This window comes from Mustela nigripes, chromosome 4 (assembly GCF_022355385.1).
Source record: "Mustela nigripes isolate SB6536 chromosome 4, MUSNIG.SB6536, whole genome shotgun sequence".
NCBI lineage: Eukaryota > Metazoa > Chordata > Mammalia > Carnivora > Mustelidae > Mustela > Mustela nigripes.
In genome coordinates, this window is record NC_081560.1 from 84921085 (window position 1) to 84936253 (window position 15169).

Here is a 15169-nt window from a genome sequence, read left to right on the forward strand (position 1 = left end):
TTTTTCTTTTTTTAAAGGAAGGTGGAATCAGAGGGTTTCTGGAAGTTAGCTCAGTTTGGAGCTGAAGTTCTAGGTGCAAAGGGGGTAAAGGTCAGTTAAAGTGTAGGCACTTTACTAGGGCAGTCAGCTGGTCTTCTGCATAGGGACAGGAGGATAGCTTTTTCTTGTGGGGGAGTAATAACCTGTAGTTGATGTTCAGGATGGATTGAATCTGGCACAACAATCATTAAACTTACTGAAGGTACGTGCATGGGAATGGAAAGAAAGCTGAGCAGCGAAAAGTCAGTTCCTAAAATCCTAAACAATTTCCTTCGTAAAAAGGGAACCTCTTGAACAGGCAGAGGACCTGTTTGTGCCAAGACTGTTAACCCTTTCCAATGTCTACCTATCTCTCAAAATAGAACCGACTTCACATGCTTGCTCCCTGCTGCTACCTAAATACTGCTAATTAAATATCATCTCCCTGAAGCTGGGTCCAATAGCCCAAAATGCTGCAGGCTTCTGCCCCTGCGATGAACTAGAACCTTCTCAGATGAACTAGCTGAAATACCTCTGTCTTGTCAAGTGGTTTCCAACTTTGCTGCACAGAGGAAACACCCGAAGATTTAAAAAAGAAGAAGAAAAGTAAGCCTAGCGCCCACATCTAACGTGCAGCATAGTTTAGAAACCATTGGTTTAGCGACATCTACACGGCCCCTGAACAGCAGATTCTTCCACTGCCCCGCCGGAAGGACGCACGTGGAAGGTTCGGGTCCTGGGCTCTGCGCCGCCGCCGCCGCCGCCTTCCCCCCTCCCCAGCCCGGCGTGCCCAGCCCGCAGCAGGCCTGGAGGAGGCGGCGCTCCGGGCTCCCCCGGGCCGGGCCGCAGCAGAACCGAAAGCGGCGGGCGCGGGGAGGCGGGGGAGAGGAAGGAGGGGCGGGCGCCGGGGGAGCAGGGCGAGGTGGCGCGCGGAGGGCCGGGAATGCCCGCGGCGCGGGGCCCGAGCCGCCCGGTGGCCGCGTCGGGGCGATGGCTCTCCGTCTGGTCTCCGACTTCGACCTGCGGAAGGACGTGCTCCCGTGGCTGCGGTCGCAGCGGGCGGCATCGGCGGCCCCCGGGGCCCGAGGCGGCGGCCCAGGTGCTGGAGGCGCGCGTCCGGTCGGGGTGGGGGCAGGTGGGAGCCGGCGAGGGGGTGGAGTCTGAGTCGTTCTCAGCTCGGGGGCTCCCGGGCGGGGCCGAGGTCGGGGCGTCGACCGGAGGGGCGGGGGTCGCCCGCGGCCCCTGCCAACCTGTGAAGGTTGGTGCGGAAGGGGTGAGCTTCTTCCCTGTTTGGAGTCGCGGCTTTGCCTCCCTCACCCTGGCCTCTGGGTGAAGGTCAGGGGCGGCCCGGGGCATGGTCGTGGCTGTACTGCGCTGCTTCTTCTAGCGAGTCCTCCAGCTTCTGGCTCACTTGTTGCCCAGCCAGCCACCTTTAACAGAAAGGCCGGGGACCCTAGTGGTACCTCAGCATCATCTCGTCAGGGCAGGGCGTGGAGGAGCAGCTGCCAAGACCGCCTTCCTCTGGCCCAAGGCTGCAAAGAGTAGGACAGGGTTTTCTCTATGCTTCATTCACATCTCAGCTGCCGGGGAGGGTTCGCCAGCCCTGTAGGGGCTCTGCCAAGACTGGGGGCTCCTGAAAGTTGTTGCGTTAGGAGAAAAGATGAGTGATGGCCACGAAGAAAACCACCATAAAAATACCTAACAGTTGCGCAGTCTGTCTTCACTTTTGTGACATGCTTCTGTGTGAACCCTGTCCATGATTTAGGGGACATGCCATTTCAGATGTGAGTGCCAGAGGGCAGGGGTCTGCTTTCAGGCTGTGAGCAGTGAACTGGAGCCTGCTGTTTCCCAAAGAGGCACCAAGCCCGTCGCCACTAACCCAGAGCATAACAGCACCTGAGCCAGCTAACAAAGAGGGGTGTGATACAGCCATGGTCAGGTTTGCTGTCCAGCTTCCTCAGGGTCCATGAGAATACTTCCTTCACAGTTGAGGCGTTACTTTTCATCCGTCTCAAAAATCCTTTGTTTTGGTTTTGGTGAGGAAGGCAAAAGTGACTTTTGAGACTTTCCAGCACTGATCAATCAAAACTTTAAAAAAGGAGAACTCTGTGATTTCTCACATTTTTTTTTCTTTTTAAGAAGTTTGCTGTAAATAATGATTCATCCTCAAGGTTTAAATTTAGCTTCAAAGCTGTCATACCCTGGATCCTGCCTTGTACATAGGAGCTATCTACTTCAGTGTGTTTTTCCTTAAACACTGTAGACAGCTGGAGGGTGTTTTTAGAAGGCTTATCTTCATATCTACAGTTTCTTCCCCCTTAACTGTGATGAGAGTTTTCTCTCCCTACCTTATACCTTCACACTATCCTGTGGCTTTAGCCGAATTATGTGTAGGGTACTTTGTCTTGGCTATTGGTTATTAGTTCCAAATAAGGAGTCCCGTTTGTATAGCTCAAGGCTTGAGTTTGCTGCCTGTTCAATTTTATTAGTAAAATTTTGCTTTTTTGGGGGGAAAAAATCGAAGTCTCCTGATGAGGTCTTGAAGGTTTAACTTTTTAAAATACAATAGGCAGCTCCATGCCTCCTGTCCACCACAGAGTAGTCCTTTCCCTGAGTTTTCACACCCTAGAGCTAAATGGCAGGTGTCTGCAAATGAAAAGCTGGTGAAGTATGAAATGCCACAGTCTAATGTTTCCACGATGTGTGTTGTGATTGAAAAAGCTGTGTGTGAACCAGCTAGCCTTTTGCTTTCCTGTGCCTTTTTGTGAAGAGACCTAAACTTATATTGACATTCCACTAAACCACAGGTGAACTTAGGTCCTCAAAAGGTAAACCTACTAGAAATACCAGCTTTTTCTAATACTGGTAGTATTTTGCCCTTGCAGAACTCCTTGGCAAGATCATTAGCTCTGTTATGCTAAGAGAATTGTTAACTCCCGATGATCACCAGTGGGAGGGAGCCCCAAAAAACCCAGTTAATTCCTCTTCTCTAATTGGGAGCACTGGCAGGGGAATCTGGGATTCTATTTTATTTCTAGCATGGCTATTACTCCATACATTTGGCAAATTATTTTCCTTTCAAAGTCTCAGCTTTTCAAATGTAAATTATAAGTAATTATACCATTGAAATGTCTCTCTGCACACACGCTATCTCAATTTGAAGCCGTAATATTTTTACATCAACAAATACAATTGGAGATTTCTTATTGGTGCAAAGTAATACTCACTAAGTATGACATATTCCTGGCAAAATGACCAGGGAGTGAGGCTAAGTTAGCCATGGATATTCAGTGCCTGTGGGATAATATTTTAGACAACTAGGGGTTAAAGAGTAAGGAGACCAGATTTGGTTACTACATAATGCTCCTGGTTCTGGGTTGAACTTTTGGAAAATAATCTCTCTTGAAATAAGTGGAAAAAGTATTTCTTTTAAAGACTAAAACAATTACACCAAAGAATATTTTAACACACGTATCCTATAAATAACAAAAAACAAAACCACACACTCACTTTAAAAAATAGAACAATATCAGGGGCACCTGGGTGGCTCAGTCGGTTGAGTGTCTGACTCTTGATTTTAGCTCAAGTCATGATCTCAGGGCCCTGATACCAAGCCTCCCGTTGGGCTTCATACTCAGTGCAGAGTCTCATTGAGCTCTTTCCCTCTGCCCCTCTCTCCACTCGTGCATACATACTCTCTCACTCTCAAATAAATCTATTTAAAAAAAAGAGCGATTATCAAGACTTTTGAAGGCTCTTGTGTTTCCGGATCTGATCCTAATTCTCTATCCTCTCCTAGTGGTAACAACCATTTGCATTTTTATCTTCTTTGTAGTTTTAACCTGTATGTATAGCCCCCTATGCAAAGTATCATTTCATTTTGCTTGTTTGTGAACTTTAAATGGAAGAACACTATATGCATTCTTTTTTGCTTTTTTTCTTTTCAGTATCCACATTGACTGCTATAGGTCACTTACCATCACTGATGTATCGTATTCCAAAGTGTGGAAATACATCACACATGGTGGTGGACATGCTTAGATCTTCTTTTCTTTTCTTTCTTTTTCTTTTTTTTTTTAAAGATTTTATTTATTTGACAGAGAGAGAGAGATTGAGACAGTGAGAGAAGGAACACAAGCAGGGGAAGTGGGAGAGGGAGAAGCAGGCTTTCTTCGGAGCAGGGAGCCAGATATGAGGCTCGATCCCAGGATGCTGGGATCGTGACCTGAGCTGAAGGCAGATGCCTAACGACTGAGCCACCCAGGCACGCCTAGATCTTCCTTTCAAGGAAGAGCTTGTCCCAAGTGCTGTGAGGAAGATAAGCTTCAGATGTTGGCCCCTTCAGGGATTGCCATCTACGGAGGACTTTCTCATCCAGAGTCAGGACATTTTGCACGTGGCCCACATTTAATTAGGGACTGAGGTGGGGTATCAAGGCCTGGCCATTTTGACTCAACACAGGACAATTTTGACAATCCATTTCAGTGTAAGAGCCTCTCTCCTGGGGGATTCCAAAGTTACCCGACGTTGCTGTAGCTCAGCTTCTCCCGCTTCGTGGACCTTCCTCCTTCCCTTTCCTCCTCCAAGTATTAATCCCACTTCACTGAACCTTCCCTGGTAAATATCCTGGATACTCCCCAGTCTCAGGGTGCTTCCTAACTTTGCTTATCTTTTTCTGGTAGCGACATTTGGGGAGTTTCTGGGGGTTGCTATTACAGTTGGTGGGTTTTATCACTTTCTTTTCTTTTAAGATTTTATTTATTTATTTGTCAGAGAGAGCGCGAGCACACCCAAGCAGGCAAGAGTGGCAGGCAGAGGCAGAGAGAGAAGCAGGCTCCCCACTGAGCAAGGAGCCCGATGCAAGACTCGATCCCAGGGTCCTGGGATCATGACCTGAGCCGAAGGCAGCTGGCTTAACCAACTGAGCCACCCAGGTGTCCCGGTTTTGCTCACTTTCTTAAGCCTGTCTCCTAGGGCACACATGCCCAAGTTTCTCCAGGATGGTTGTCTGGCTAGAGTTGCTGAGTCACAGGCTGTGCACGTGTTCACTTTTCCTGAGCACTACCAAATTGTTTTCCAAGGCATTCGTATTTACTGACAATCCCGTTCGTGGTATAGAAAAGTTTTTGTACTCTGTATCCTCACAAGCTCTTGATATTTCCAGACCTTTAATTTTTTTGTTGAACTGGAGAGTCTAAATGTTATTTCACTGTGGTCTGAGGTTTAGCATCTTTCTATATTTATCGACCTTTTAAGTTTCCCTTTACGAGATGTCTGTTCATCCTGTCCATTTTTCTATTGTGTTTTTTTTTTTTTTATTGACTTTTAAGGTTTCTTTGTTCTGGATTCTAATCACATCGTATGTGTTGCAAATATTTCTTCTAACCTTTTTTTTCCCCAGTTTGTAGTGGTGGTGCCTTTGATAAAGGAGGGTGTTTAATTTTAATGTAGTCTAATTTATGAGTCTTTTACTTTCTGGTTTGTGCTTTTTTGGATATTTTAAAGAAATCCTCTCCTATTTAGAGGTCATGAAGACATTTTTAAATTAACTTCTAAAAGTTTTGGTCTTTCCATTTTGTTTTTTAATCCATCTGGTATTTGTTTCTGTATGTGATATGAGGTAGGAATCAGATGGGGCCACAAGAGCCTTCAAGAGTCTTCATAGTGTTTGGTTTTTAAGCGTGGTGGTGGGTAAATGGTTTTGCTTCATTGTTATGTATAAGCGTACATGTGTTAAAATTCCTTTTGTAAATTCTATTGGGTTTCTATATTACTAGCTCTCATATCAGTAACCAAATAGACCTACTTCTTCTCATTGACAGCAAAGCCACTTCTGTCACATATCAAGTTTCCACATATGTGTGGGTCCCCTTTCCTGGGTTCTTAATTTTGTTCCTTTTGTCAACTTAAGACATTTTAATAACTGTCTTTATGATAAGTCTTAAAACTGATGGAGTAAGCCTCCTCACCTTTGCAGTCCCCAGGACTATCTCATCTATCCAATGCCCTTTCATCCTCAAATATGTATTTGGATTCTGCCTATCAGATTTCACCAAAACGTCTGTTGGAATTTTGAGTTGCATTGAATCTGTACATCAGCTTTGGGAGAATTGACATCTTTACAATATTAAGTCTTACAACTGTGAACCAAGTATAATTTACTTTTAGCTAGATCCTCTTTATGACTCTCTTTTTTCTCTTTATGACTCTAAGTCTTAGAATTTTCTTCATGAAAGTCCTGAACACTTTTTGCTAGACTTATCTTTAGATTGTTGTGATATTATGTTGCTTCTATAAATGGTATACTTAAAAAATTACATGTTCTAGCTGTTACTGCTATATAGCAACACAATGGATTTTATGTATTAATTTTTTAGCCAGTGCTTAATTCTCTACTGCCATGTATCAATATCAAGAAACTAAGAAAGAGTCTGCAGTCTGCAAATTTTCTAAGGTTTAAATGTCATATGTGTTTAAGACCAGAAAGAATGTAGGTAGGTTTTCTTGCCTGTATTTTCTTGTCTGCTCTGATTACTCTTGGACCTGTGATACACCAGATTGATTCATCTTTCAGATACTGTAATCATTCGTCTTTACCAAAGAAGTGATATATTTTATCAGGTGACTGATTTAAGAATAATATTTTCTTATTGCCTCCTGTATACCCCATCCCACCACCCCGCAGACAGGTTTTGGGGGCCAGAGTTCTGGTTTTGACAGATTGTTTTTATCGTTAATATTCTCTCCTTCACTTTCCCCTACCTTCCTAGTCTCCTTTTCTAATTCTCATGCCTTTTTGTTGCTTAGCTAATCACCCCATCCTTGCTTTTTTTCATTTTATTCAGAATATGGGTATAAATCACATAATGATGTTTTTAAGTTTAGGAATTATAATATCTGGTCATGTTGAGCCAAGGATTTATGTGAATTATTTGCAGAATAGACTTGTCATAAGTAGAATCATATTTTAGCACCTCATAATCTATATAAAAGGAATCAATTCAAATTTTTGTATCAGGCTCTGAGATGACTCCCCCCGCCTCTTCCTAGTATGGTCACTCGAAGACAAACACTTTTATCTGATTTTTGTCTCAAAGATGTTGGGAACAAAATTTACACATGTGGCTAACATCTTCCTATAAAGTGAAATCACTTGTGTTTAGCAAAGAGCTTGAAATGGACAAGATTATATGACCAACCAGCTTTAATTTTTTTTTTCAGCTTTAATTTGACATGAACTATAACTTGCCAGCAGCTTTAGTATTGAGGTACTCTCCTTTTCTCTAATAGGTTTACTTATGCAAGTATCTACATTTTTTCTTCATGAGCTTTGAGGACACTGAACTGTAAAATTAAACCACATTTCCTCATTTGAATTGCTAAACTTCCTCCTCTGGACTTTCCAGCAATAAACTACTAGGAGAAGAGTCAGAATGAATAAGCAAAGAGGTTATTGAATACTCCTTTCAGAAGGGTGTGTCTAAACCATGAGCAACTAATCCGGGGAGGAAGGGCTGATGGGTTAATAGCGTGTGGTGAGACACTGGTCTCTGGATTTCCAACATTGCCAAATTTGTCTAATTCAAATGTTCTTGAGATGAGAACCAAGCACTTCATTACAGGATAATTTTAAGACTACAGTTATTACTACCTAACAGATCCACGCCAGTGGATTTTATCATTTATTTCAACTTTGTCATGGTTACATTATAACCTGGTCCTAGTTATGCTGTCTAATGGATATTGTTTAACAGATTGTACGAATATGTAGTTCAGTGGTTCTCAACCCTGGCTACACATTACAATTACATGGAGAATAAAAAAAAAAAAAAAAAAAAAGACACTCACACACCTTAGAGACTGGGCTCCCCACCCAGGCTAGTAAAATCAGGTTATTTGGGGTAGGTCTCAGACATCTGTGCACATTTTTTTTTTAAAGATTTTATTTATTTATTTGTCAGAGAGAGAGAGGGAGAGAGAGTGAGCACAGACAGGCAGAATGGCAGGCAGAGGCACAGGGAGAAGCAGGCTCCCTGCCGAGCAAGGAGCCCGACCTGGGACTCAGTCCCAGGATGCTGGGATCATGACCTGAGCCAAAGGCAGTCGCTTAACCAACTGAGCCACCCAGGCGTCCCCATCTGTGTACTTTTAAATCTCTCCGAATCATTCTAACCTAAAGCCAGAGTTGAGAACCACTGGTTTAATGGAACAAGCATATATCATTTGTTATAAACTGTACTTCGGGATTTTTTTTCTCTTAATTGTTTAGTGTTTTGAAAATAGATGTGCTTGTGCAAGTAAATTGAATTTTCTTGGCAAGATTTCTTGTAAAGGAGTTTCTTATCTTAGCTGAAACCTTTTAAGTATACTTTTGAGAGGTCTCTACCAGCATCCTTATAATCTTGAAAGAAAAAAATAACCCTCAAAATATTGACACATTGCATTCCAGAAGTTTTGAGTCATGTGCAGGATGAAAAGTAACTCCCTGAAATTCTCTTTGGATGTCTACAAAATCTACCTTAGATGGTTTTTCAGTAATTATCCCTTGTCCCATTGTAAGCATGATACAGAAAACTTAGTTCATTCTGCTCATGTTTTTTTCTAGGCTTGAGATTAGTCAGTGCCATGTTCTCGATAGGATATTGAACAAGTATCAGAACCTCACTGGAACTCAATTGTTCTCTTAGTACAGTGGGCCTTTAATTCCTGACACGGTATGGGTGAGATAGAAAGAAATCTGTAAATTGTTCAGTGCTATTTAGCAATAAGCTATTGAATCATACTGTTCTCCGAAGAGACTAGGTGATTATCCTTATTTTTCATTAGTGGAAAGTGTGTCTGACAGCTCGATAAACACTGAAAAGTGTATATGTGTATTAAAGTACGTTAAAGTGTATTTAAAAGTGTATTTTGGGGTGCCTGGGTGGCTCAGTGGGTTAAAGCCTCTGCCTTCGCCTCAGGTCATGATCTCAGGGTCCTGGGATTGAGCCCGCATCATGCTCTCTGCTCAGTGGGGAGCCTGCTTCCTCCTCTCTCTCTCTCTGCCTGCCTCTCTGCCTACTTGTGATCTCTCTCTGTCAAATAAATAAAATCTTTTAAAAAAAGTGTATTTTGTATTAAAAAACAAAACAAAACAAAACACCAAAAACAGCACTTCCCCACTCCCTTTGCCTGACCCCTGGAAGACCCAGGCAGCTTCTTCCTGGGAGGGGTGGGGAAGATGTCAGGATGATTCTTTAACTTTCTGTAAAATCTGCTCTTTGTCTTTTCAAATGTTTCCCACCCCCAACTCCAGTGCAAGGGTCTAGGTCACCAATTATCCTTGTTTTTTATCCTGTTTTTTCCTTTTTTGGGGGGAGAGAGGGGCAGCAGAAGAGGGAAAGAGAACATCTTAAGCAGGTTTCACGCAACATGGAGCCTAATGCAGGGCTCGATCTTACCACCCTGAGATCATGACCTGAGTTGAAATCAAGAGTCATTTGCTCAGCTGACTGAGCCACCCAGGCATCCGCTGTTCTGTTCTTTTTTATTCAAGAATACAAACTGAAATTTGCCCTGAGTTGTAGAATACTTTGCATATGTTTTGTCTGAATATTGAAACTTGTCATAATCAATATAGTATTTTTTAAATTTTTTTAAAAGATTTTATTATTTAATGAAAAGAGAGACAGCAAGAGAGGGAACATGAGCAGGGGGTGTGGGAAAGGGAGAAGTAGGATTCTCGCTGTGCAGGGAGCCCATTGAGGGGCTCGATCCCAGGACCCTGGGATCATCAACTGAGCCAAAGGCAAACACATGACTGAGCCACCCGGGCCCCCCTAACATAATATTTTAACATCTAAAACACTATTCCTGTGTAGGGAAAATGACTCAAGTTTAAGCAATTTGATTTTGAGGAAACTGAGGAAATGTATTTCTGTCTAATTGATGATAATTACCAAAGCTGTATCTACTAATGTTTAAATCCTTGAATTATAGAATTGAGAGGAATATACTAAAATTTTAGCTGAAACATGATGGTGAATTAACTTTCAAGTTAAATGTTTTGTGTAAAGAATCTTTCTCTCTTTGAGTTAAAGTATGGCTTTCATACAGAAAAGTACACAAATCATAAATGCACAGCTTGGTTGATTTTCACAAAGTGAAACACATCCATGTAACTAGCAATCAGAGCGGGAAAGAGAACATTAATAGAACCGCAAAGTTCCCCTTCATGTTCCTTTCCAGCAATCATTCATCTAGCATCATAGATTCATTTCACATAAATTAAATCATGTAGTTTATACCTTTCTTAGGAGGGGGGAACTAACTGGGCTTTTTTGGCTATTATTTATATTGTATGTTACAGCGAGTTATTTATTATGATTGTTGTACAATAGTCCATTGTTTGATATCCCACAATTTATTCATTCTTTTTACTTGATGAATATTTTGGATTTCCAGTTCAGGCTACGATGAATCAGAGTGCTACAGAAGTTACATGTGTCATTTGCTGAAATACATGTATATTTCCACTGCATATATGTTCAGCTTCAGTAGCTACGAGTTTTCCAATTTACATTCCTTTTAACAGTGTATGAGAGTTTCAGTTCCTTCACATTTCTTGGCATCACATAATATGAAAATGTAGCAAGTCAAGGATTTGTATTGTAATCTTTGGGGTGACTAATGAAAGACTAGAAAAGAATATATAACTGATAATAAGTAGGAGAATGAAATAGTAGATTTTTTTATTCAGCCAGAAGGCAAGGAAAGACTAAAACAATTGAGTCACATAAAAAAGAAAACTTAATGTGATTGATCCAAACCCCAAATATCGGTGATTAAATGTAAGTGGACTGGGCACCTGGGTGGCTCAGTGGGTTAAAGCCTCTGCCTTCAGCTCAGGTCATGATCCCAGGATCCTGGGATCGAGCCCCACATTGGGCTCTCTGCTCAGCGGGGAGCCTGCTTCCTCCTCTCTCTGACTGCCTCTCTGCCTACTTGTAATCTCTGTCTGTCAAATAAATAACATCTTTAAAAAAAATGTAAGTGGACTACCTACCTACTCTAAAGGATATTGCTTGTAAGACTACATATCTTAGGTTTAAGGACACAGGAAGAGTAATAATAAAAGGATAGAAAAAAATTATATGAATGCTAACCAAAAGAAAGCTGATGTTGCTATACTGATAGTAAAGTAAATGTAAAATCAGAAATATTAAAGATAAAGGAAATTTTATAGTAAATAAAAAGGTTAACTCGTCCAGCTTCTGTTTAAAAAGCATGTGTGATTTTTTTATGTGCAACCCTAAGCAACTGCAAAAGCTTTACGTGGCAGGCCTCCTGCGGGGGAAGCTGCCCTCCCCAAACCAGACTTGGTGCCTAGCCAGTGAGCTGCAGTTCCTGAAGGGAGTTATAGTTAAGACTCAGACCCCCCTGGCTGGATGTCTTCATATCCAGAGCTGTATCCTCAGCCCAGGAACCTTCCTTCAGAGGCCTCATATCAGGAGCCATCAGTAGAGACCATCCTCAAGTACCTCTGTTGATACTACCTCCGTAGGAAAAGGAGGGGAACCTTGAAGATATCTTTTTCTCCACTTTCACTCAGTACTTTTCCACTCTTAGCATTTCTCCCTCTCCCTGCCCTGAGCCACAGAGGCCACAACACTGTGGGAGTCTTTTGTTGAGGGCGTTTGTTCAGCAGTGAGAGATTCCCCACCTCTCCGCCCCGATCTACCTGACCCCCCACTAGCATGTCGTTGCATGGGGAGAAGTGAACTGGGAAGTTGGTGCTTTCTCTGATATGGACTCTTGCTTATACTGTCACAGCCGAGGGATAACAGGCTTGACTGTTACTTGCTTTTTCACCTTGTTGCTTTAATCGACTGCTGGGACATCAGGCAGTTCTCCTGAGTTAACCTGATAGGTTAATCCACCAGGAAGCAATAACAATTCTCAGTTCTTATGCCTCTGACAACATAGCTTCAAAATGCATGTGGCAAAACTAATAGATACTTGACTGAAGTGTAAGATATACACAGCAAAGTATGTAGGTTAAGAGTGTACAGCTCATTTAGTTATTGCCAAATAAATATCAGTATACAACACATGCAGCATTAGCAGCTCCTTGGAAGGCCTCCCTATACATACCTCCCAATCACTAGTCCTCTCCTCTTCCCTAAAGGTCACAACTATTCTGACCTTTTACACAATAGATTAGTTTGCCTATTTTAGAACTCTGTATAATGGAATCATCAGTATGTGTTCCTTTTTACTTGGCTTTTACTTGTTAGATATGTTTTTTTTTTTTTTTTTAATAGTCCCTGTTGGGGTTCCTGAGTGGCTCAGTCAATTAAGCATCTGACTTTTGATTTTGGCTCAGGTCATGACCTCAGGTTCATGAGGTTGAGCCCTGGGTTGGGCTCCATGCTGGCTGTGGCGCCTGCTTGAGATTCTTTCTTTCCCTTACCCTCTGCCCCTCCTCCCTGCTCATGTGTATGCTCGCTCTCTTAAAAAAAAAAAAAAAAATTCCCTGTTAAATATTAACTTGCTGTTATTCTCTTATCATTTTAGGTGTTTTGGAAAATAATTATGAGAGCTTACGTATACTAAATGTTGAAAGAAATGAAAATATTATTTATACCTACAAGGTATGTCTATATTCTCTTTTTTTAGTTGTGGTAAGATATATGTAATGTAGAATTTACTATTTTAACCATTTATGTTCTTTTTTAAAATAGAATTTCATGCTATATCTTACTGAGGAGTAATGAATAAGATTGTTGGCATTTGATCTTTAATGCAAATTTTTTATTTTGTGAAATTAAATAAGGTGATTGGAATTCAGTCTTAATGGAATGTCTTGTTTTTTTATTTTTTTGTTTGTTTGTTTTTTTATAAAAGTTGTGCACAATGTCTGACACTCAGACTCGGTGCTCAGATTTTTTTGAGTAAATGGACAGTTCCATTTTGCGGGAGAAAAAATGCCAAGTGAAAGACATTTAAACCTAATTAATACGTAAGATTTTATCTTTGAGAACATATTAAATAGGATTACTCAATATCATCTCTTTAGACATAAGAATGCTCAGACTTTTGAGGCATTATTGCTTAAAGTGTTTTCAATATTAAGTGTTCTAAGGAATAAAAATGTAACTTTACCGGTAACATTACTGTGGTAGGGAAACATGAAAGAATAATTTCAGTAGCCAGCTTGCTTTGCACAGATGTAATACTGTATTTATTTATTAACTAACTTATTTGCTCAATTGTTATTTTAAGTTGGGGCATCTGGCTGGCTCAGTCAGTGGTGCGTGAGACTCTTGATCTTGGGGTTGTGAGTTTGAGCCCCATGTTGGGTGTACATTAATAAAATCTTTTTAAAAAATTAGTTTAAACTGTCTTCTACAAGTATGCTGCATTTAAAGAATGGTATGATTTAAAAAGTTTTATTTACAGGAATATCGTGGACTTGTTTTAGCCACTCCCAATCTCTATCTTATATATTTTCTTGAAGAAATAAATGGAAGTACAAAAACATTCGCTCCTTTGCCATGCTCTACTACCTCCTAGACAGTGTCCCCCAGATTCACAGAGCTGTATGCTCTGAATCCATTTCACTCTTTGGGCTCATATTACTAGCTGAAAAATGTTTAGTCCCTTTCTGACATGCTACCTTTAGAGTGCTTATTGCTAATATTGATTGAATTATTGCAGGTTTAAGAGTAACATCCTAACTTCCTTAACAATGATATATAATAAATATCTGGTTAATTTTTTAAAGGATGATAAGGGAAATGTCTTCTTTGGATTGTATGACTGCCGAACCAGACAAAATGAGGTAAAAATCACTGTAAATCATAGATTATTCATTAGTTATTGTTTTTAGAGTTTTTTCTTCTTTCTGCCTCCTTTTCCTTTTACAGATTCTCATTTCATTTTCGAAAATTTAGTTTTTATTTCTTTGCCTTCTTTCTCTCTTTTACCATCTCTTGGTGCCATTATCTTTAAAAATTAATAAGTAAATGAAGTGCAAGGACTTCTGGACCAAAACGTCATCAGAAGTTTCTTAGTCCTTGGAGACTTAAGCAAATTGGCTCAAATCAGTTATCCAGTATTCTGTAGGAATGTAGGAATGTAGGAAGTCCAGTAACTTCCTGAGATTTGCATGCTCCCAGAAGTTTAGGGTCTCATAATAACCTCTGGCTCTGAGTTCTGTTTCTCTTTAAATTTCACTTCTCTTTCTTCTTAAAGATCCAGGTATAGAACCCAGCCTCCTTTCCTTAATTTTTCCCCACACCACAGACATAGAACATTGGTTGATGAGACAGGTCTTATCTAATTCTTGGTGCAAATGTGAAGGATTCATTTTGTGCCTATGTACAAACAACTTACAGTAAGGGAGTAAGAAGTCTGTAAACACATACTGGCACAGAAGTTTCTCCAAAACATACTGTTATGTGAAAACAAAACAAAACAAATTGCCAGAATAATACATTTCATTTATGTTTTTAAAAACTTATGAGAAAACATAAATATATATTAAAAAGATCTGGAAGGCTACAGAGTCAATTGCAAGCATGTTTCCTTTTGGAAGGGAGTTCATATGGAGGAGCATAGCAAAGAGCTTGATTTTTTTATTTGGTGGTATTTGCATGTTTTAAACACTGAGACTATGTTTTGTCATTTTATAATGAAAAGAGTAAAACACTAAAAGTTAAGTGTATACATTCATGATTCTTCTTACTTGCAGATTAGAATCTCTCAGAGTAAGAGTCAAGGGAAACCAAAATGTGTCTCACATGAATTGAGAGCCTCCTTTTTCACTCAAAGTTCACTTTTTCTAATCAAGCATTTTGTGACAACATTTTTCATCAGCTTCTAGCCATAGGATTCTAGTGTGTTCTCAGTGCTTTTGTAACTCTGCAAGTATTATTACCTTCCTAATACTCCTGCTACATGTTGTTTCTCGTAGCCTGGTCTCTACTGAGGTCTAAGACTCTTTTTTTTTCTTTTTTTTTTTTTTAAGATTTTATTTATTTGACAGAGAGAGAGAGAGATCACAAGTAGGCAGAGAGGCAGGCAGAGAGAGGAGGAAGCAGACTCACTGCTGAGCAGAGAGCCCAATGTGGGGCTCGATCCCAGGACCTTGAGATCATGACCTGAGCTG

General features: G+C 40.8%; 1 protein-coding gene across 7 annotated transcripts in view; it reads left to right on the forward strand.

Annotated features, from left to right (window-relative positions):
* The first annotated feature begins 922 nt into the window (after positions 1–922).
* The window catches only part of GSAP (gamma-secretase activating protein), an 83597-nt gene continuing 69350 nt past the window's right edge, over positions 923–15169 (forward strand). For 6 of the 7 annotated variants that reach the window (XR_009403859.1, XR_009403860.1, XM_059396976.1 and 3 more), the window contains exons 1-3: positions 930–1117; positions 12574–12650; positions 13784–13840. Coding sequence is in view for 5 of the 7 variants with exons in the window: in XM_059396976.1 (XP_059252959.1) it covers positions 1009–1117; positions 12574–12650; positions 13784–13840 (243 nt within the window). In the remaining 2 variants the exon portion in view is untranslated. Of the gene's footprint in view, positions 1118–12573; positions 12651–13783; positions 13841–15169 lie in introns of all 7 variants that reach the window. The other variant, XM_059396977.1, reaches the window with a different exon arrangement.